At 37.2% G+C, this 23,326-nt stretch overlaps 1 protein-coding gene across 2 annotated transcripts in view; it reads right to left on the bottom strand.

Moving 5' to 3' along the window:
- Positions 1–23,326, bottom strand: part of KLHL1 (kelch like family member 1) — a 263,122-nt gene that overhangs the window by 26,790 nt on the left and 213,006 nt on the right. For both annotated transcript variants that reach the window (XM_074859534.1, XM_074859535.1), the window contains one exon: positions 2,370–2,532. In XM_074859534.1, the coding sequence (XP_074715635.1) occupies positions 2,370–2,532 (163 nt within the window). The remainder of the gene's footprint in view (positions 1–2,369; positions 2,533–23,326) is intronic.

The raw sequence follows: 23,326 nt of genomic DNA, 5'->3' as shown, positions 1-23,326 counted from the left end.
TGCAGCATATGTCAGTTGTGTGGAACAGCAGTGTAGTAAGAATAGCACTAGAGAGTTGAAAGGTTTGGTCCTTACATATGTTTTCAAGTCTCAGTTCTTGGCATATGGAATATTTTTTAAAAATGGTTATTCAGATTTAAAAAAAAATAAAAATCAGTAGTATATTTGCTATTTGCTTCAGTGAGACCACTGCTTTTCAGTTCCCAGCAGTGTTCAATCCACTTTTCTGAGACACAGATAACATCTTTTTTCATTTAAAGGTGTTCTTATGTAAGTCATGCAAAATTCAGTTGAGCATTTATTAACTAAGAAGCATTAAATACATGCTCAGCTGTGCAAAAGAAACATACCTGGACTATATATACATAACCACCTGTAGCTCTTCATAATTTTAGATCTATATTTGCAGGGTTATTTGTCTAGATCTTGTCTCTGCTAGTTGGCTGCATGGCTCATACACTATCGAAACCACGTTCTTTTAGAGTAACAGGGTTATTAAAGCAGCTTTGTTTATTTGGTCTACTCTGGAACATTTCAATGCCAGCATGACTTAGTAAGAGAAAGCAATGACAGCTTAGCCTCAGTGGTTTGCAGATGATTTCACATGTCATGGATGAGAAGTAGATTATCTGAGTATACAATACCATAAATTAAATAATATAATATTAATAATGAATGCATCCAATAAAGCCTATTTAATCCAGTTACTCTGCAAATAAGACACTACCATAAGATGACAAACTCATAAAATTAGTTAACATTTTAAAGCCTGTAGTTTTAATTAATTTGAGATTCAATTTTTAAAAAATAATACCTACATATTTTTATAATGATGGGATTATGGGTACTCTGTCAGGCCTCCTGCTGCTGCTGCAGAAAGGTACACAATTTCCTATAGGTCTTCTAACATAGTTGTTTGTGGGCTAAATTAAACTCCTTGTTTCAGTGAATCTTGTAGCCAATGGAAAGAGTCTGACTATGCCAAAAATCAATTCACCCTACTTATCTCAAGCCTGTATCTTAGGTCTGATAAGCACAACCGAATATAAAGGATTTCTGAGAGTTTTTCCAACTGTATAATCAAAACTGAATGATTTTCAACTGGAAGAAATGGGGTGGGCAAAATTTAGTGCGTTGTTGAATTATGCAATAGCATAGTCTACCATGAAACCCAATAGCCTTAATAAATCCTTTTTCCCCTCTATACTTTATCTCCTAACTTTTATTAACTATTTTTTTTAATGGCCTCAATATTTTCTTTCTCATTCCATCTCACATCCTTTCTTCCTTGCTGTTCAGTAGCAATAAAGTATGAGGAAAAAAATATGCCAGAAATTTGCCTTATTCCATTGTTCCCACTATTCCCAATGGATTCTTTACTGACAGCCCTTTATTTATGTTCTGTTGTCTACAGTGGGATTCACCTTAAATATCAAAAATATAGAAGTCAGAATCTGAGACAGTCCTCAGGTTTCCTATATAGTTAGTAGAGAAAAATGGACACTTACAAAGCACAATTCATGCTGTCCTAACATAAATGTCTAAAATAAGTAAGACAAAGGATATCCTAAAAGTACATATTTCTTCCATTAGGAAATTAGGATGATTGGCTTAGCTGTAGAGGTCTATACAAAAATAACTGAAGTTGTGTGTGATTAATTCCTTCCCCACCTCTATTTTATTACACCACAGTCTTTTTAGTTACATAGCTAAAAGCAAGTACTTTAAAAGTTATAAGCAACAAGTAATACATAATAGCAAGTTACTATAAAATGAGTTTTAATAACTGCCACATTAAAATTTTAATAAGTGAAAGTTATAAAAGAGAAACTTAGAATCTGAACACAATTAGAATTACAGGTTTAATGTAGTCTGACTGTTTTGACAAGAATCAAATTTCTGTTTACTTGCTGTGTGATGCATTCAGACAAAGGTTTCATGGGTCAATGTTTGGCTGAAGCCAAGTACAAAATGCACATACAACAAATCTTATCACTGGGTACATGAATATATTAGATGGATAAACTCGGTTGGTTAACTAGAACTGACATATGCAACATATAAAACTCAGATGAATCAACTGACAATTTGTCCTGAATTGGTTTATACCCTACACACTGAAATTTCAGGTCTATATTCTTAAGCATTTGATATAAATATTAAACAAAAATAATGTAGAAAAAATATATAAATTACTTATTTCAAATAAATGTAAGAGCCATGAGATATATGGAGGGTGTGCACAAGTGTGTCTACATTTATTTTAAAAGACACCCTCTATTACAGTATGTTAAAAGTTATTTACTACTGTGACAGTTATTCATCCCTCTAAGAAATGTGTTTCAACCATGTAAGAATACCCTACTCACTTGCCATTTAATGCTGCTACTCCAACAGTGCTTCTGGCAATTGACATACTTGCCACAAATGTCCACTGCTGACTTTGAGGGTCCCACCTCTCAACTGTATTCAAATAACTCCAACCATCATGTCCTCCCACTGCATAAATAGGCCCTTCAAGCACTGTAACTCCTAAAATGGAGGAGAGAGTGAGAGAAGATAAAAGCATGCTTTCTCTATCAATAATAAAAAAGTTTTCCAAAACACAAGTAACAAATGAACTTGCATATTCAAAGTGAAAATGGAAACACTGATTTGAGATTTGATTAATTAAGGATTAACAAACAGGAATAAAATTAATGCCACTCCACATGGCTTTATGAAAAATAGGTCTTGTCAAACAAACCTAATTTCATTCCTTGAGAAGATTGTTTGCTTCCTAGAATAACCTGTCAATGATGTAATAGTCTTAGATTTCTGTGTACTGTTTAACTCACAACATTCTGATCGTGAATTAGCTCTTTAGAATATCTTTAGAATATCAGTAAAGTACATGATAAATTATGGACTGGAAGCCTGATAGATCTCAAATTATTGTCCACCTAAAGGGGATTTCACTGAATGGAATTGCTTCTACCAGGATTCCACAGGAAAGGGAAAGAAGTCTGATTCAGACTTAACCAAAAATTATTTCAGCATTTTTGTCAATTTTGTAGAAGAAAATACACAATTTTCCACTAATGGGAAGCATAATGGACTGGCACAGAATCAAAAAGCATATTCAAAGTCTTGAGCAAGTAACTTACAGTGAGAAACTTAAACTGCTTCATCAATTTACCTTATAAAAAAAAAGAAATAACAAGAGAATGGGTACCTTCACAGGAAAATAATGTTGGATATATAAGGATTCTTTTATCTAGTGAAGAAAAGTAAAACAAATAAAATGTAAAACACGGAACCTGAAGTAGGAAAAATTTAAATAAGAAACAATTTTTTAACTGTGCAGGTTTTTAATCACCCATTCAAAAGAACTGATGAATTGTCTATCTCACAGTATCTTCAGTTAAGCTTAGAAGGCTCTGGAAGATAAGTTACAACTAAGCACTATTTGTTACAATACAGTGAGCTCAGTAAATCCATTCTATGAATCCATGATCCCAAATGAGTATTGTTCTGAAAAATCTCAGGCTAAATCCAATCCCAAATAAGTGTGTCTTTTTCCACTCCATTTCACTTTATTTGAACTCACCAAAAAGTCAGAAAACAGTAGATCATTAAAGATTCAGAGAATGGGTTTAGGTATTTCTTGCAGAAAAGGATATAATTTATTTAAATCAACGCAAAGTTTCTACACTTTCTGTGTAGAACAGTGTTCTGTTCTTTTTCAGAAAAGTCGTTCATTCAAAGCTTATTTTGTCTTCAAAACCATATTTATCAATGAGTTTGAAAAATTCTCATCTCAGTGTTCACAGAATGTGTTCCTGCATTTTGAGTGTTGGTTTTGTTTTTTTTTTTTAAAGAAAAAAATCTACTAACTCTTACTGAATTTTTCCTTCTTATAAAGTCTGAGCATTGTCTTTTTCTGTAGAACCTCTTGTGAACTCATTCTCCAGTTTCTTCTGGTATGAAGACTCTTGCTTATAAATGCTTTTTATTCAATCACGTTTCACCTATATTTTTTCCACAATATTAAAGTGGATATTAAATTGAACTCGTGATCTGTATAGCTCAATAGTTTATCTCAGAATACAACCAGTAGCAAACATGTGGAAACTTGTGTTAGTGTTTGCATAGAAAATCAGGAGATCATATGCTGTAGTTGTGGAGGGTTTTTTCTTTTTTTGTTGTTGTTGTTGGTTTGTTTTTTTTTTTTTTTCACCCTATTATCTAATAGCTATAAATATTCTTAAATCCTGAACAAACAGGTTTAGATTGTCAAAAAAGTATTTGCTATAATTTGTTATAACAACATTGTACTGTAGTTTTTCATGTATATACTCTTTACTTAATGCAAAGTTAAATAGAAAATCAAACTCTTGTTGGGCTAAAAATTTAATCATATTCAAAGAAAGTTTAGGTGTGTGAATATTTCTATACACATGCATACATATATAATTGGTGTCTAAACACACAGACCCTCTCTTACCTTCACACATAAGCAGAGTTGTATTATGCAGTGAATTTCACAGTGAAACTATGATTCATGTCAAAACACCTCATCAGTTTTGAAGTTTCCACTTTTGACTTCCTTGAATAGCTTATTTATGCTTTCATTAGGACATAAGGAGTTGTCCTCAATTTACTTTTTCAATCTCATCCACTACTTCATACTTTTTATCATGTCCTTTCATATTTGCGATTTATTCTCATCTTTTTTCCTGCTGTGAATTAAGACATCCCAGTTATTTCAGTCTCTTTTTGTAGAAAATTTTCTGTCCTTGTGTAAGGGACTGTGTTAGACTGTGCTTGTCTCAACATTGCTGATGTACCACTACCACTTCCTGACCTCAGCATCCTGTCGCCATGGAGGACTATGCTCTGAAGGAGACGAATTGTCCCTGAAGAAACCACAATATACGCCCGAAGCTGAAACAACAACATCCTTGGCAGTGCCTACCAAGCTGCACCTGCGCGCCAGCCGGGTAGAGAGGAAATCAGGGTGAGGAAGATGTGCAGAGGCTGGAGACACCGCAGGTTGACCCCCCACCGGTACGACCACGGTGAACACCTGGGCATGCACACATGGAGGAACACGGGGCGGCACATATGACAATGAGCTCCGTGGAAATGGGCAGACTCTTAGGAGAAATCATGGGGACTGGGACAGTAAAAGGACTGCGTACTCCTTTCTTGGGATCCTTCTTGCTCTCCTTCCTTGGAGCTGGGACTTTGGCGGAGCTTGGAGCTTGGAGCACCATCACCTGCACCAAGACTGAGCCAATGGGATATTGCTGGATTCACGGTGGTGGTAATTAATCTTTCTGCATCTCTACCATTTGCTTGCTTAGGTATTCTGATTTTTTCTTTCTTTTTCTCTCTGTCCTATCGCTATTATCTGCTGTTACAGAAAATAAAGTTCACAAGGTTGTATGGCATCTGACCTCATTTGTGTCTTAATCTCGTTCTTGGGATCGTTTAAGAACCCTCCCCGATATTGGATCAGGACACCCTGCAATCAAATACTGTTCTTCCTACATTTTCATGGATTTTTAGCCTTTTTTTTTTTTTTTTTTTTTAATGACAATGAAAACGGTTAAGCTCATTGCATAAATGTAATGGATTTTCTCTCTGCATTTCCTGTCATACTTTTTAACTGGGCTTTATACAGAAAACAGTTTTCACTGGCTTCTCTATAATGAGAACTTTACTGGGTTTATACAATGCATGTAGAACCCTGTGAGATGCACAGTTTCTTTAGATTTTTTCCCCAATGTCTTTTACTTTAGATTTAACAATTGCTGTTGTGTCGTGAATTCATCTGGCTTTTAAAGTTCATCAGAGTGCTCTCTGAATTTGTCTGACCTTACTGAATAACTTCTACATACTTTGCTATCATGATGTTTAATTCCATTTCCACATAAATTAATCTTACGTTGACACAGATAAATGTTGTAGTTAGAAAACTGTCAAAATAAAAATGTTGGTTTGGTGTGAGATTCATGTCATGCTTATTTCCCAAAGATGTGAATATAGTTACAGTTACACCAGTGAAGAAATCTGGAAGTTTATTTTGGTTGAAGAACTTGAAGGGATTAAATACAAAATTGCCTGTTTGAGTTTGCCAGTTTGCATTGCTTCTATAATAGGAAAATTTACTGGCAAAGCTATAGGAAAATTATTCTTTCCATAAAGGACAAAGACAGAATGGCTTCTGTACAAAAGTAATCTTCCATGCTACTGACTGTAGCGCATACTTACTTGCTATGAATTTACATATTTAAAATCTCTTCAGAATACCAAATGCATTGACATCCTTACATTTGCTCCTTAAGAGCTGGTCCAGTTCTGGCCCACTATGTTTTAAAATACTGGACAAATACATTCTGAAATTTTGAATTTCATTCTGTTTTGATATAGTTGTGGCTTTATATGTGAGGGCAAATCATCATTTTGGAATACGTAAATTAAAAAACCAAACAAGGTGCTGTATTCTATGAAAGTCGTATTATGTCTATTTTAAGTATTTTGTCTCCTTTTTTTATAAAAAATTTGCTTTGATATTTGTAGATATCTGAGAAGCATAAATGCAAAGTGGAACAGATTGAGAAACCTGTAGTTACAGCTGGTATTGAGTTCCTGTAATGGCACACCCATGAAAACTAATGGATGCAAATGTTGTACATGTAAAGAATGTAAATAGTATGAAGGAACTTCAGAAAGAATTACAAAAGAACCATTAAAAATCTAGAAATTTTGCTGGAAATTCCATATGAGATGTCAGGTTTATAAAGATATTTTTTTCCAATCATAGTGTAACCTGTTAAATTAAACCTGAGAATAATATTCTGTATTTTAACCAATGATGGTAAGGATTTATTGGAATTACAGATTTAGGAGTATGCTAGTTTCTGTGTTGCTTGAAGTTTTCATATCTATCCTGATACATCTTTAGACAGATATGCTCAAACTCCTTGAGATGACATGTCTTCAAGGAAGAAATGACAGGGAGAAATTCTGTGTTCCTTTTGCAGAAAGTCAGTCTACATGATCACAGCAATAACATCACAGTCTCTTTGACTTTGGTATAGACTGTCTCTTTCAGTATTTGTTCTGGATGGAAACTGTCTTTTCTTCCCAGTTACCAACTCTGAGGCTGGGCTAGACAAACCTGTCAAATTGATAATTGCAAGAGGTCTATTGATGACAGGTTGAAATGACAGAAATGTAAGATATAGCACATAGCCTAATATATCATGGCATAGAGAGTGAGATGCTTTGTGAGACAGACATCTCTGTGGGAGAAACAGCTAGGCCTCTATTGTGAATCTAATTGCATAATATGTTTTTTTTTTTTTTCTTGTTGTTGAACAGTAAATCCATTGTTTCTCTTCTACTCTTCATTCATGCACTCCCTTCCCACTCCAGTGGGCTGATAAACTAAGAAGTCTCCATATCTTCCATTCATTCTTCATCTATTGTTTAACCAGATTACATAGCACAGGTGTAGGGGAGATAGAAAGTCACCTACTGAAAACTCACCACTCTATTATGATATATGAGAGACATTTTGGTGATTTGGTCTGTCAAATAGCACTGTCAAACAAGAGCAAAACGGTTGGATACTCACTCTTGGTTTCCCAATCACACCTCTTTCCAGAGAGTCAAGGCAAATGAAATAGTTTCCTCCGCAGAAAAAAATGGATGCTATTTTGAGAATATTTTGCTCCAGAAACAATTATCTATTAAAGTCAGATAGGATTATGCCATATTTGCTTTTTCAGTCCTCCAAAGATGATTTTGGTAGGCTCAGCATTCTCATTGACAACATAACTTTATGTCATGTCTGTACCACAGCTTTAAACACTTTTCTACAACTCTGTGACATTTTCCTCAGTTTATTTCAAGCTCTTTGGGCTGAAAAAAGCCATTAAAAAGCACATCCAAAACTGGATGAACGTAGTATTAAAATAACAGAATAACATGAAGTTTACTAATACAGAGCACAAGACTAACAAAGATTAATAATAAGATTACTTTGCTGGACTCACTTACCAGACTAGGAATAATGCTCTTTCTTTTTTTTGCTTCCATAGCTATGTATTGTTTGAAATTAAAAATATTCAAGGAGTTGGATCTGGCACTCAGTTATCACAACTATCAGTGCCCCACTCTTCCTCTCATTTTTCTTCTATCCCATTTTGTATTAATATGCCATATAATAAGAACAGCCCCTACAGAAGGATCTAAGGAGATCTATCCCAGAGCTCCATGGCTACCCTGAAAGGGTGGATATCACATTTTCAGTGTAGTATTTCCTGACTAGGTCAAACTTTGGAACCTAGATATCCCACTGTCTGGGTAATTAACTTAATTACTAATATAGAAAAACTTAGTGACTCATAGAAGCAGCTCTAATGCTTACAAAAAAAAAAAATTGTACTTAAATTCTAGACATCATTATGTCAGTCAAATAAATAAATATGCACCTTGCAATACTGGTGAATCAACTAAGTACTCTTTATCAGACTTCACAACATTCTGGGAGCAGCCAAAATTATGTTTTCAAAAAATTTTCCATTACTTTTTTTTTAAGATGCTTTTTTTGTGAATAGTTCCTTTTGATCATGCAGATTTTGAATAATATCACTCTCAAAATATTGCCTTCTCAGGTAATTGCTACTGCAGAGTTTGCTGAATGTATACATATTTCAGTTATTAATGGGAAAGGGATATACAGATATAATTAGAACTTATGAAACTAGAGTTGAGTGTTCAAGGAAAGTTACTTCTCTAATATATGCCTTCATTTCTTTAGACAACCAATAATTTGCTTTATGAAGCATGTATAAAATATATCACAGCAAGAATAATTGTAGGAAATAAGGATGATTTAATCACAGAATCACAGAACCACAGAATTGTCTAGGTTGGAAAAGACCTTGAAGATCATCCAGTCCAACCACTGACCTAACACTGACAGTTCCCAACTACACCATATCCCTAAACGCTAAGTCAACTTTACTCTTAAACACCTCCAGGGATGGGGACTCCATGACCTCCCTGGGCAGCCCATTCCAATGCCTAACAACGCATTCTGTAAAGAAATGCTTCCTAATATCTAGTCTAAACCTTCCCTGGCACAATTTGAGGCCATTACCTCCTGTCCTATCACTTGTTACTTGGTTAAAGAGACTCATCCCCAGTTCTCTGCAACCTCCTTTCAGGTAGCTGTAGAGGGCAATGAGGTCTCCCCTCAGCCTCCTCTTCTCCAGACTAAACAACCCCAGTTCCCTCAGCCGTTCCTCGTACGACATGTGCTCCAGACCCTTCACCAGCTTCGTTGCCCTTCTTTGGACACGCTCAAGTAATTCAATGTCATTTTTGTAGTGAGGGGCCTAAAACTGAAAACATTAATCGAGGTGCGGCCTTACCAGTGCTGAGTACAGAGGCAGGATAACTTCCCTGTCCCTGCTGGCCACACTATTTCTGATACAAGCCAGGATGCCATTGGCCTTCTTGGCCACCTGGGCACACTGCTGGCTCATGTTCAGCCAGCTGTCAATCAACACCCCCAAGTACTCTCTGACTGGCAGCTCTCCAGCCACTCCTCCCCAAGCCTGTAGCGCTGCTGGGGGTTGTTGTGGCTGAAGTGCAACACCTGGCATTTGGCCTTATTGAAGCTCATACATCTGGCCTTAGCCCATCGCTCCAGCCTGTCCAAATCCCTCTGCAGAGCCTCCCTACCCTCGAGCAGATCAACACTCCCACCCAACTCGGTGTCGTCTGCAAACTTAGTGATGGTGCATTCGATCCCCTCATCTAGATCATCAATAAAGATGTTAACGAGGAGTGGCCCCAAAACCGAGCCCTGGGGGACACCACTCGTGACCGACCGCCAACCGGATTTAACTCCGTTCACCACAACTCTTTGGGCCCGGCCATCCAGACAGTTTTTTACCCAGCAATGCATGTGCCCATCCAAGCCGTGAGTAGTCAGTTTCGCCAGGAGAATGCTGTGGGAAACGGTGTCAAAGGCCTTACTAAAGTCAAGGTAGACAACATCCACAGCCTTTCCCTCATCCAATAAGCGGGTCGCCCTGTTGTAGAAGGAGATCAGGTTTGTCAGGCAGGAACTGCCTTTCATAAACCCATGCTGACTAGGCCTGATCTCCTGGATGTCCATTATATGACTTTTAATGGCACCCAAGATGACCTGCTCCATGACCTTCCCTGGCACCAAGGTCAGACTGACAGGTCTATAGTTACCTGGATCCTCCTTCCTGCCTTTCTTGTAGATGGGTGTCACATTTGCCACCCTCCAGTCCAGTGGGACCTCCCTGGTTAGCCATGATTTCAGGTAAATCATGGAAAGCGGCTTGGCGAGCACATCTGCCAACTCTTTCAGCACCATTGGGTGTAACCCATCCAGTCCCACAGACTTGTGTGCATCCAAGTGGTGTAGCAGGTCTCTGACCACCTCCTCTTCAACTGTGCTGACATCAGTCTGCTTCCCCTCCCCATCTCCTATCTCATGAGTCTGGGTGTCCAGGGAACAGCCAGTTCCACTGCTAAAGACTGAGGCAAAGGAGGCGTTGAGCACCTCAGCCTTTTCCTCATCCTTAGTTACCATGTTTCCCTCTGCATCCAGTAAAGGAAGGAGATTTTCTCTAATCCTCCTCTTGCTGTTGACGAATTCATAGAAAGATTTTTTGTTATCCTTAACAGCTGCAGCCAAGTTGAGCTCTAGCTGCGCTTTGGCTCTCCTGATGTTCTCCCTGCATAACTTCACTACGACTTTATAGTCTTCATGAGAGGCCTGGCCCCTCTTCCAAAGGTGATAGATTCTCCTTTTGTTCTTGAGATCCAGCCAAAGGTCCCTGTTTAGCCAGACCAGTCTCCTTCCCCGCCTGCTTGTTTTTCGGCAGACAGGAACAGCCTGTTCCTGTGCCTTTAAGACTTCTCTCTTGAAGTATGTCCAGCCTTCCTGGACTCCCATTTCCTTCAAGGCAGCCTCCCAAGGGATTTTGTTAACCAGTCTCTTGAACAGGTCGAAGTTAGCCCTCCGGAAGTCTAAGATGGCAGTTTTACTAACCCCTCTCTTTGTTTCTTGAAGGATCAAAAATTCGATCATCTCATGATCACTGCACCCTAGACGGCCTCCAACCTTTACCTCCCCCACAAGCTCTTCCTTGTTCACAAGAAGCAGGTCCAGGAGGGCACCTTCCCTGGTCTATTCACTCACCAGCTGTGTGAGGAAGTTATCCTCCATACATTCCAGGAACCTCCTGGATTGTTCCTTCTCCGCTGTGTTGTGATCCCAGCAGATATCCGGGAGGTTAAAGTTCCCCACAAGAACAACGGCAAGTGACCACGAGATTTCTCCCAACTGTTTGTAGAAAGCTTCATCCACCTCACTGCTTTGGTTGGGAGATCTATAGCAGACTCCCACAGCTAGATCTGCTTTATTGGCCCTTAACCTGATCCACACACTCTCAACCCCATTATCACTATGCTTGATTTCTGAGCTCTCATAGCATTCTCTTACGTATAGGGCCACTCCACCACCTCTCCTTCCCTGTCTACCCCTCCTGAAGAGCTTGTAGCTGTCAATTGCTTCACTCTATTCGTGTGAGGCATAATCAAATGAAATGAAATCAATAAAGGCTGTTACTTCTGTGCTGCAATGCCATTAAGAAGCTTTCATTCCCTCTTCACTATTAAAACGATATTCAATATTTGTTAATAACAATACACAATGATGTATATATAGTTTTAGAGTTGGAAAAAAATCAATTCATACTGTATTGGGTTTGTGTGGAAAGATGGGGGGGGTCTTCTCTAAGAAGATGTTAGAAGCTTCCTCCATGTCTGACAGAGCCAATGCCAGCCAGCTCCAAGACGGACCCACCGCTGGCCAAGGTTGAGCCCATCAGAGACAGTGGTAGCGCCTCTGTGATAGCATATTTAAGAAGGGGGGAAAAAATGGTGCAACAGCAACTGCAGCTAAAGAGAGGAGGGAGAATATGTGAGAGAAACAGCTCTGCAGACACCAAAGTCAGTGAAGAAGGAGGGGGAGTAGGTGCTCCAGGCATTGGAGCAGAGATTCCCCTGCAGCCCATGGTGCAGCCCATGGTGAGGCAGGCTGTGCCCCTGCAGCCCGCGGAGGTTAACGGTGGAGCAGATCTCCACCTGCAGCCCATGGAGGAGCCCACACCAGAGTAGGCAGATGTCCCCAAAGGAGGCTGTGTTCCCATGGAAAGCCTGTGTTGGAGCAGGCTCCTGGCAGGACCTGTGGACCCATGAAGACAGGAGCCTACACTGGAGCAGGTTTGCTGGCAGGACTTGTGGTGACCCCATGGGGGACCCACACTGGAGCAGTTCATGAAGAACTGCAGTCCGTGGGAAGGACTGACGTTGGAGAAAAGGACTTCTCCTAAGGGAGGGACACCGTGCTGGAGCAGGGGAAGAGTGTGAGGAGTCCTCCTTGAGGAGGAAGGAGCAGCAGAAACAATGTGTGATGAACTGACTGCAACCCCCACTTCCTGTCTCCCTGCACTGCTGCGGGGTGAGGAGGTAGTGAAATGAGGAGTAAAGTTTAACCCAGGAAGAAGGGAGGGGTGGGGGGGAGGTGTTTTAAGATTTGGTGTTATTTCCCATTATCCTGCTCTGATTTGATTGGTAATAAATTAAACTAATTTCCCCAAGTCGAGTCTGTTTTGCCCGTGATGGTAATTGCTGAATGATCTCTCCCTGTCCTTATCTCGACGCATGAGCCTTTTGTTATATTTTCTCTCCCAGTCCAGCTGAGGAGGGGCGTGATAGAGTGACTTTGGTGGGCACCTGGCATCCAGCTAGGGTCAACCCACAATACATACATATTTGAGATATCTATGTCTGTGTGACAGAAAAGGCAGCCAAAGAGAACAAGCCCAAAGCAAAAACCCAAGGCAAATATAAGCAGACAAATTCACATCAATCAGTAAGTTGTTTTTATAGAAATTTTTTTTTCTCTTATTTTTCAAGGTACTCATACTATATAGTTTTGGGTTTTTTTGTTTTACAATTATTAAAAATATTATGAAATCATTAATCACATAGATGTTGAAAAGTGGAGACATGGAAGGCTAGATCTACAAAACACAAAAATTCGTACTTTTTGTAAGTCATGCTATCAATCATCATTAATTTCTTCAACTACTTTTTACTCAGAGGACTGTATATTGTCTTCTATGACACAACAGTCTCCTTGACTTTCACTCTCTGAAAGTGATAATGTTGATTCTGTTTTGCTGATGACTTCTCCTAAAAGGAAGAATGCTCAGAAAGAGACATTCAGTCTCTTACCTGGCATGATGGTGATAGAAAGTAGGAGAAATATTGACTGTAATCCCTTAATATGCTTAGCTTTCTGGTTAAGAAAGTAAAACATCTCCAGATTTTGCAGTTACATTTTGAAAGATTGGACTAACTAGACCAATCTTCCTTTCCCCTGTATGCAGGATCAGCTCGTTTACTATCAACAACTTTCAGCTTCCTTTTCAACACAAATATCATATGGGACTACCAAAATGATGCCAATTTAGTCTTAAAAAGAAAGTGTGCTGAAAATGAAAAGACCATTGCTGAAAGAAATCTATTTTCTCTCTAAATCTCTCTGCCTGTTCTGTTACCACCATCATCCTCTCCACTCCTTTTATTTCACCTCCCTTCTATCATCTCTCATCCATATCAGCTAAGGGATTTTTCTACACACTTTTTGTACAATGATATATTACTTGATAAGATCCAAAAATCATTCTGGGAGAATGAAAATGTAGTACTGAAAAAATCAACATCTAACCTTTGTTTAAACTGATGAAACGGTTTTGATTTAAAGTGATGAAATGAGACCAACAAGCCCCTCAAATTTTACAAGTCAGATTCACAGATTTAATGAGACATATATTTTTGGTTTTGTGTTTAATACTTTATAGTGAGTATACCAAAATGCAAATTATAAATAAATAATTTTTTTAAACTGCTAAATGAGATAAGACTTTTTAATCTAAGTATAGAATTGCTTAAATAAAACCATAACAGTAAAATGAAGCAATGCAGAAATGGAAGTCCTGATATTAATGATGACATTCATTTAAAAAACAAATTGGTTCATTGCATCATCAGCAACTGACTGTGGATTCAACAGTGTACTTAGAAACTGAATAGTTATTTAAGAATGGATGTATTACAACCACTAAGATTTTATAAAATGTGCTGATAGTCTTTAACAAGCAATGGCTGATGTTATTTAAATATGGTGTTAAAACTGACAAAAAAATAATAAATTGGCAATGGTCTGTGCATTATTGACATCTGATCTTGTGTCAGGCTTAAAAGAAAACTGATTTAAACCTGAGAAACAAGGTGTTCAAAGGGCTGTAATTCTGTTCCCATTGTCCTATAGTAGTTTCAGACTCCCAGAATCACTTATAGTAGATCTATCACAGAGTGGCTGAGGTCGGCAGGCACCTCTGGAAATTGTCCAACTAATCCCACTGCTCAAAGCAGGGTCACCTAGAGTCAGTTGCCCAGGACTACATCCAGATGGTTTTTAAATAACTCCTAGGATAAAGACTTCACAGCCTCTCTGGGAAATCTGTGCCAGTGTACCACCCTCGCAGAAAAAGGAGGGTTTTTTTACATTTAGATGGTATTTCCTGTATATCAGTCTGTATTTTACTCAATGTCACTGAGGATACCATGAATCTATTTTCATTACTTCCTCCCATCAGGTATTTATACAGATTGATAAAATTTCCCTGAGCCTTCTCTAATCCAGATTAAACAGCCCCAGCTGTCTCAGATTCTTCTTGTGTGTGAGATGCTCCAGTCTCTTAACCATCTTTGTGGCCCTTTGCTGGACTCACTCCAGTAAGTCAATGTCTCTTTTGTAGCGGAGAGCCCAGAACTGGATGCAGTACTCCAGGTGTGTCTCACCAGGGCTGAGCAGTGTGGAAAGATCGTCTCCCTCATCCTGTTGGCAACACTATTCCTAATGCAACACAGGATACTGTTGGCCTTCTTTGCTGCAAGCTCACATTACTGGCTCTTGTCCAACTTGCTGTCCACCAGTATCCTCAGGGCCTTTTCTGCAGACTGCTTTCCCGCCAATCAGCCCCAGCCTGTAGTGGCACATGGGATTATTCCTCTCCAATGGCATGTTGAACCTCATAAGATTTCTATCAGCTCATTTTCCAGCCTGTTGAGGTGCCTCTGATGGCATCATAACCATCAACCACTCCTCACTGTTTTTGTCATCTGCTAACTTGCCTAGAGTGCGCTTTGTCCCATCATCTAGGTCATTAATTAAGATGACCCCTGGGAAACATCACTAGTGGCTTCCAGCTGGACTTTGAGCTTGTGATTACAGCTCTCTGACCCTGGCAGTTCAGCTAGTCAGGTTGGTCAGGAATGATTTTTCCTTCATAAATTCATGTTGATTATTCCCAGGCAACTTCTTATCCTAAATATGGACTGAAACTGTTCCAGTATTATTTGCTCCATCACATTCTCAGGGATCATGGTGAGGCTGACTGGCCTGTATCTTTCCAGACCCTTCTCATCCTTTTTGAAGATAAAAGTGTCATTTGCTTTCTTCCAGTCCTCAGGAACCTCTCCTGATCACCATGACCCTTTAAAGATAATTGAGAGTGGCCTCACAAGGACATCAGCCAACTCCCTCAGACCTCATGTGTGCATGTTTTCAGGTTCCATGGACTTGTACATGTCCAGCTTGCTTAAATGTTCCTTAATTTGATCATCCCCCACTGAGGGTAAGTCTTCCTTGTTCCAGACTTTCCCCTCTGGTTTCAAGGATCTGGGACTCCAGAAGCCAGTCTTAAAGAGGCAAAGAAGGCATTTAGTACCTCAGCCTTTTTTGTGTTTTTTCTCATGAGGTCCCCTGCCCCAGTCAGCAGAGAGCGCATATTTTCACTAGTCTTCTTTTTACTGTTGAAAGACCTGAGGAAGTCTTTCTTGTTGCCTTTCAAGTCACGCATCAGATTCAACTCAAAATGAGCTTTGGCTTTCCTAACCTGATCCCTACAAGCTCAGACAGCATGTCTGTATTTCTCCTGGGTCACTTTTCCGTTTTCACCACTTGCATCTTCCTTTTTTAGTCTGAGTTTAACCAGGAGCACACCTGCTACTGCCTTTTTCTGATATTCTGCACATCAAGATGGAACTTTTTTGTGCTTAAAGGAGGTGATCCTTGAAAAATCTATCAGCTCTTCCAAAGCTCTTTTCTCCAGGGCTGTATTCCTGAAGCCATCATTGCAGAGCCCATATATACTGGCCTCAGTAGTTTCTAGCCCCCGTTTGTGAAAGCTGCTGCATAAACTGTTGCATCTGTTGGCTGCCTCTATTACCCACCTATCTATGAATGCCACAGTCTGATTCTTGCATTATATTTTCTAAGAAGCCAAGTTGCAAAAGTTCTAAGCAATGCAATGCAGAAGTATTTAATTTCACCATTAGGCAGTGCTTGCACCATATGTTTCAAAAAAATTATAATGAGTAGTAGTCATAAGGTAATACCTCCCTCACAAGCAAATAAATAAATACACCCTTTACAGCAGAATGTGTCATATATGAAGAATTCCAGAGCAGATTGTGTCATACATGGGGAATTCAATATCAAGCATTATTGGTTCTTACAGTTTGGTCTCAGAGCTTAGATGGCAGAACTTCTATGTGCATTTTATATCATACATATGGATTAAAGGGTAGTTCCAAAGGTGTTGCTTTTAGCCTCCCCATCACACAGAACAGAGTGCAGTACATATTACCTCTGTATCAAAACCTGTACTGAAGTTACTGAACAGTCCATGATAACTGCAAATGGCAATAATACAATCGAAATCTTAAGGGATACATTCTACCCAGATCACAAAGCAAAATATTTTCCAATAAAATTGATGAAACAAGACTGTTATCTTTTCTGAATGTTCCAGGTCATTTGTTTTAATAGAAAAAAAAAAAAATCATTTTAAGTAGTCTGTGTTGAAATGTCAGAGTTCCAATCCTATTAGCACACAGTAGAAATCCTCCTCCTTAAAGAGCAAATGTACTGAACTCTATATACTTTTTTTTCCTAAATGGTGCAGCCAATTTCTGCATGGTCTCTTGAGATAAGATTTTTCATCTTTTTGTAGTTAAAGAGGGTAAACAATGTGTTAGAAGATCAGAGTTCATCTTGACTTCATGAAAAAGGTTTTCATGCTCACTATAAGCATCCTACACTAAAGTGACATCAGAGTACCTAATTTTGTTTTCTGTGTTCTATGCCCACTAGATAAGAAACATCCATCTAGATTTACACTCAGAGTGTAGATAATGTTTTTATTAAAATATATTACATAAAATGGGCTTTTTCTGTTCCTAAATGAGAAAATAACAATTTCTATCTGATACTTGAAGTCTTATTGTCGTTAAGCAAAATGCACACAAGAATAATATTGTTAGTTTTTCAGGACCATTTTTTAAGAGAAGAGAAAGGACAAAAGGTCCTCACAGCTTTTCTTCTTGCACCTCATCTTCAACAATTTGACAAAACCAGCTTAAGGCACAAAAAAAAAGAAGAAATCCTCTTGGACTTAATGTTCTACATGATACTGGTGCTCTGTTGTTGTTTGCTGAGAAAAGCAATAATATATCCAGAAAAGGAGGCTTTTATTGTAAGAGAATTACATTAAAAATAATCAAGGTTATTATTTATCTGAATAAAAAGATGGAAATAGGTAGAATCAGATTTTACATTTTTTTTAATCTGTAGAGAATAATAATTCTGGCGTTGAGGGACTAATGTATCCTATCCATCCTTTGATGAATTACTTTCATTTTCATGACGTTCTGAACAGTTTGGCTTTGCTAGTTCTCATATGGTTAATAGAAATGCAACTATGAGGATGTCTTTTAAGAAAAGAAACAACTTTTTTCTTAAGATATGTTTTCAGGAATATATTGAGTAGCTAGGTACAGTACGTATAGTACAAAGAAATCTTAATGTTTCCCTGAAAATGATGAAAAACTTAATAACTCAATGTTTGTTATTTGTTCAGTCATATAGAAATCAGTACCTATTAAACTCTATTTCCTGTCATAAAGATGCTTTTGGGGAAACTCTGCAGTCTTGATTAAAAAGCATCCTAACTAAATAATGTGTCAATGTATTGCTGCTCATCAGTACAATCTGAAACTGGTAGATTCCTGAAATAAAAAAAATTTTGGAAACACTAAAATAAATTTTGCAGACCAAAATAAAAGTACAAGAAAGTAGGAAATTAGTTGCAATACCATGTTACTATATACTGGGAAGATGAATTTTTTCTACCTGGAAAATAATTCTCCTAAGCATTTAGACTTAGGGATTTATGAAAGCAAACAGTGTTATTTTTTAGCTAAATGAGATCTAAAAATGAATATTGTCCAGTGTGAAATGGCAGTCATTTTTTCTTTTGATTGCCTTTACAAAGCTATGTAGCAAAAAACCTATCATGTCCAATTAAGGGCTGAGATCTGTACAGTTTCAGTTATTTATACTTGGAGATTGGAATGGGATTTTTAAATTGCTTTTCTGTGATGTTACAAAATAATGGGACACTTCCTATCATATTTCTAACTCCACCTTTCCTTATCTGCATGACAGACCTAATTTCACATAGTGAAATTTTTAAAAGTGTCAGTTTTTATAAAATAACAGGAAATATAGCTTCATACTGACACTTTTGGATACAAAATGGTAAAGAAAAAATATCTGTGGTGTTAGCTTTATTGTATTCGCTGCATTTTGATATTTGTAGAGACACGGAATTTTAACTGGGAAGGTAAAACTTGTATCCAACAACTAATTTTTTAAATAAGGAAATTACCTTTTAAGAATAGGGCAGACGTGCTGTATCATGACACAGGGTGAGGAGACAAATAAATCAGTCACTTGTTATCCAGCTATTAAACTTGATTAAGTAACACCCAGACTTTACTCCACCATTTTATGCTCTGCATTTATTTAGTTTCCAGGTAGCTGTAAATTTCTAACAATATCCTTTCTCACCCACATCCACAGAAGCATACTTGGGCAATTCTGTATTCATTGTAACTAACATTGCTGCTTTTCCTTACTGTTGTTCTTGCTCTCTTTAAGTCTTAAACCGCTTTTCTTCCATACTACTGGTGTCAACATAAAGAAAAGTAATGATGGTAAAGTCACTAAAGTCATTAAAAATAATGATGGTAATTTGGTTGGTTTAAATTATGCGTCAATTAATTAAACCTGGTATTTACTTTTCACAACCATAATCTTAACTGGGTGTGAAATACAAGTATTGTTCTTTGGATGCTACATATAGGACTGCCATAAGCCAAACTGGGAATTTAGTATGTGATAGATTAGAGAATTAGACGTGACCTACCTTCCTTAGTGAATATTCAGTGACACGCTGTGAAAATACCTCTTCCTATGTTTATTCACGAGCAGGTATCAAGGCTGAATAAAAGAATTATAAAAATACCCCTGCCCTCTTGGGCCAGAAACTATTATACTGACAAGTTAATATAATGCAAATTTATAGAAGATCTGCCTGCCGCCTCTTTATTTACATTCAGTTTTGTAGATGAGACACCAGATTCTCAACCCTGCCACACTATTATCCTGAGAACATGACACAGAAATTATTATAAGTGTTGGCATTATGATTTGTAGCTCTTTAGTGAATTGGGTCATGATCTACTACTTACTAAGGGTGCAAAGTACAATGACAAGGTACTTAATAATTCAGAAAGAAATAACCCTGTAATGGTCCCGATGATTAGGAGAAGAATCCAAAGCAAAAATTTAATATACATGCAAATCGATATTACAGAGAAAATACTTTAAAAGGCTCAGGTCTTCTGTCAACACAGTGAAAGCAGCTAGAATGATGTATTTCCCCTGACATTTCAACATTAACAAATAACAATAATTTAGCTACATAGAGGTACATGGTACTAGTCAATATTGCATAAAAGAAAGATTCTCAAACTAATCTCTAAACAGCTGCTTCTGAGAGGGTAAACAATACAGCTATGTCAGAGCATTGCTTTACTTACTAGTCTGTTGAAGAACTATTCCACTCTACTTATTGCTTAGGTTTTTATAGGTTTGGGTTTTTCTAGTTTTGGGGGTTTGTTTTCTTGTGCACAGAAATCACCACACAGAGAGGGAGAACACACATCTTCAGCATAGTACCACCTTCTGAGATGCTGATGTACCCAGAAAGATTTACATTGCAGAAAACCAAGATATTTCCAACAGGATCTTGACTCAAAGAACCTTTTTCGGACATGAGTCTTTCTCCTTGAGCTTGTTTTGTTTTCCATTCCACTCATACTGTTAAATTAATGCTAGTGAATAATCTTTTGTACAAGGATGTAAATGAAGAAGGGACAGATTAAAGGTGGAAACTGCTTCTTCATGTTACACAAATAACAAAGAGGTGGATATTTTTCTTCATACTCATGAAGCACATATACGATATATGAATGTTTTCTTCATGACTGAAAGTATTGTCCATAACTGCCAATACGTCAAGGTCCAAAACCATCTCAGATTTCCTGCATGAGCAGAACATACTGCAGATTTGACATGTATAGAATACATCGAACTCACAGCTTTGTTGATTTAAGCTTGATTTAAACAGACATCATGGTGATTTGCTCAGAGGATGTAAACATCCAACAATTAAGCTGCATACATCTGGAAATATGGAATGTCTTTGCCCAGTGCAGTAGAATTTGGTCAGTTTTATACATGTGTGGTAGTATGAAGGGCTGTATTATTTTCAGCTGTTGGTATGCTCTAACAAACTAGTATCTAGAATAATTTCTTTTATCCAGTGTTCTAGCTTTTGGCACTGCAGCAAACGTTCTGCAAAAAATATGATTATACCTTTCAAGAATTCTTTTGTTTATAAATAGTTGGTGTGCTTACAACACTTCTGGGAAAATTAATTAATCATAAATAATTACAGTTTTATCATACCAGTAGGGTATGAGCTACTACAAGATCCATCTGTTGGTTTCAATGCTAATTCAATTCTCCCCATTTTACTGACATTTTTTTCTTCCTGCCTTTGATCTCCAGCCTCCTGTCCATAAGGACACTGCAGGTTCATATCTGCCCTGATGTCCAAAATGGAACCTCAGATTCTCATGCATTTGTCTATTCACCTCTGTACTTTTTTCTCTCCACACAGTGGTTTCCTTTACATACACACAATATATATAACAATTGGAATTATTTTGCTGTAACTTTTTTTTAAAAACAAAACAAAACAAAGCAAAACATACCCCTACTTATTTTTATTTGTCTCTTAATGGAAGATGTGAATTTGACATTTTTGCCTCCTCTCTAGTCTGGCAAAGGTAGCATATATAAAGAGGATGCTACCCCGCAAGCCAGAGGAGAAAGAAGAAAAAAGATCCCCTTTATTCTCTATATTTTTATAGTATACTTTACAGTTACCATGGATGTAACTATTAAGGCTGTATTAAGATTTTATTTATATTCCTAGTCTACTTTAATGGTTTCTACCATGCCTTGAATGCTTTTTTGATAGATTGTAACTCCATAGACAAATGTATTCATTGGGACTTCAGCTCTGTCTAAAATAATTGCTTAACTGCCACAGCAAAAGTTTTTAAAATAGAATATGAAAGTTAAACACTTACTGACTTGAAAATTATCCTTCAATCCAGGTCTAAAGAGTAGTACTATTCATCATTAGATTTTCAGGGTTGAACAAGCAATAATCTATGTTTCATAATGTTTTATGAAAAAGGTAAAACTCAAACAGCCTGCACACTAACTGCTTTTGCTACATTGCTGTGTATCTGATCTACTCTGCCCATGAATCCTCTAGCCTGTGTTTTCCTAGTCAAAGTGTTTAAAAAATCCTGTTAGTAACACTGATTCTTCAAGAGCTTTGTTTCCAAAAAAAGTTTATTTGGCATAAAATGAACGTGATCACTCTCCATATTCACCTCATAAGCTGCATCTTTAATCTGCATAATTTTTACTGTAATGATGTGCTCATTATAAATTTGTGGTATTAACCTGTGTGTTAACTTTGGTTTCAATGTGATCAGGTATTATTTTATTATTATGGATCTGTCATGGTCTCTAGTATCTGAAACTTTTTCTGATATTTCTGATATTTCCACTGTTGATATTTTAGAAATGTATTGTTAAAAAACATTGCCTTCTTTATTTCATCAAGTGAAAACAAAGAAATTAAAAATATTTGCTTCATGACAATATTTTAGTTGTAGAAATTCTATTATGTAGAATAAATTTATTTTAATAATTGATTTATTTTCTTTTTTCAATTTATTACTTTATGAAGGAATGATTCTATCAGAGAGTACTAAACTGTGTTTCCATTGATACTACCTATTATGTTACCTCTAGCTTTAAGATGTTATGTACTTCAGTACTTTTTTAGGTTGGGTTTTTTTTTAAATAGATGATTTCCTACAAATTTACTGTATTTTTTGGTTTAGTTTTGTATCTCAAACAGTTTTTCAAGAATATATATTTTTGCATCTCTCACATTATACATACACACATACATAAATACCCAATAGAAGACCTTTGGATTCCTTTTTAAAAGTTCTAGTTCGACTAGTGGAATCTAAGTTATCTTTGCTTTACCAGAGTTACAACTGGCTTTTTAAATATTATTTTCCATAGAGGATTCTAGGTTAATTCACTTTTTAAATTAACAAGTACAAAATACAATCTACCTAATTTACCTACACTGAAAAATATTTTTATCCATGCTTAATTATAATTTTTCAATTTTTCATACACTTGGCTAGCACAGAAAACATGAAAAATTTTCCTGTAAAGGAGACGACCCAGACTTTTTTTAAAAAAGAACACCTCTTTTTTTATAACACTGAGACTTTTATTCTAATCATATTGATAGAAAACTCTTGTATCCATCTGAAGCTGAATTTTAGTATGTTGATATTAAGAAAAATGTTACGCATAGAGTTCACATGCTCACTGCAGGACCAATGTCATGGCTGAATCTATCAATGAAGTCTTACCCAGACAGCATTTTGGTCCAGGACTAAATGCAATGATTTCTCTGTAAGATTTTTTGCTATACACTGTTCTGTTCAAATTAAGACCTCAGGCTGAATAAAGAGCCACATAAAGCTAGGAATAGGCTGATTCTATGTGTTCTTACATAACTGTAATTGCTAATTCTACCTTTTTTTTTAGAAAAAAAGTTCTGAGTCTTGT

This window comes from Strix uralensis, chromosome 2 (genome assembly GCF_047716275.1).
Source record: "Strix uralensis isolate ZFMK-TIS-50842 chromosome 2, bStrUra1, whole genome shotgun sequence".
Classification (NCBI taxonomy): Eukaryota; Metazoa; Chordata; class Aves; order Strigiformes; family Strigidae; genus Strix; species Strix uralensis.
This window is presented reverse-complemented; position numbering and strand designations above follow the sequence as displayed.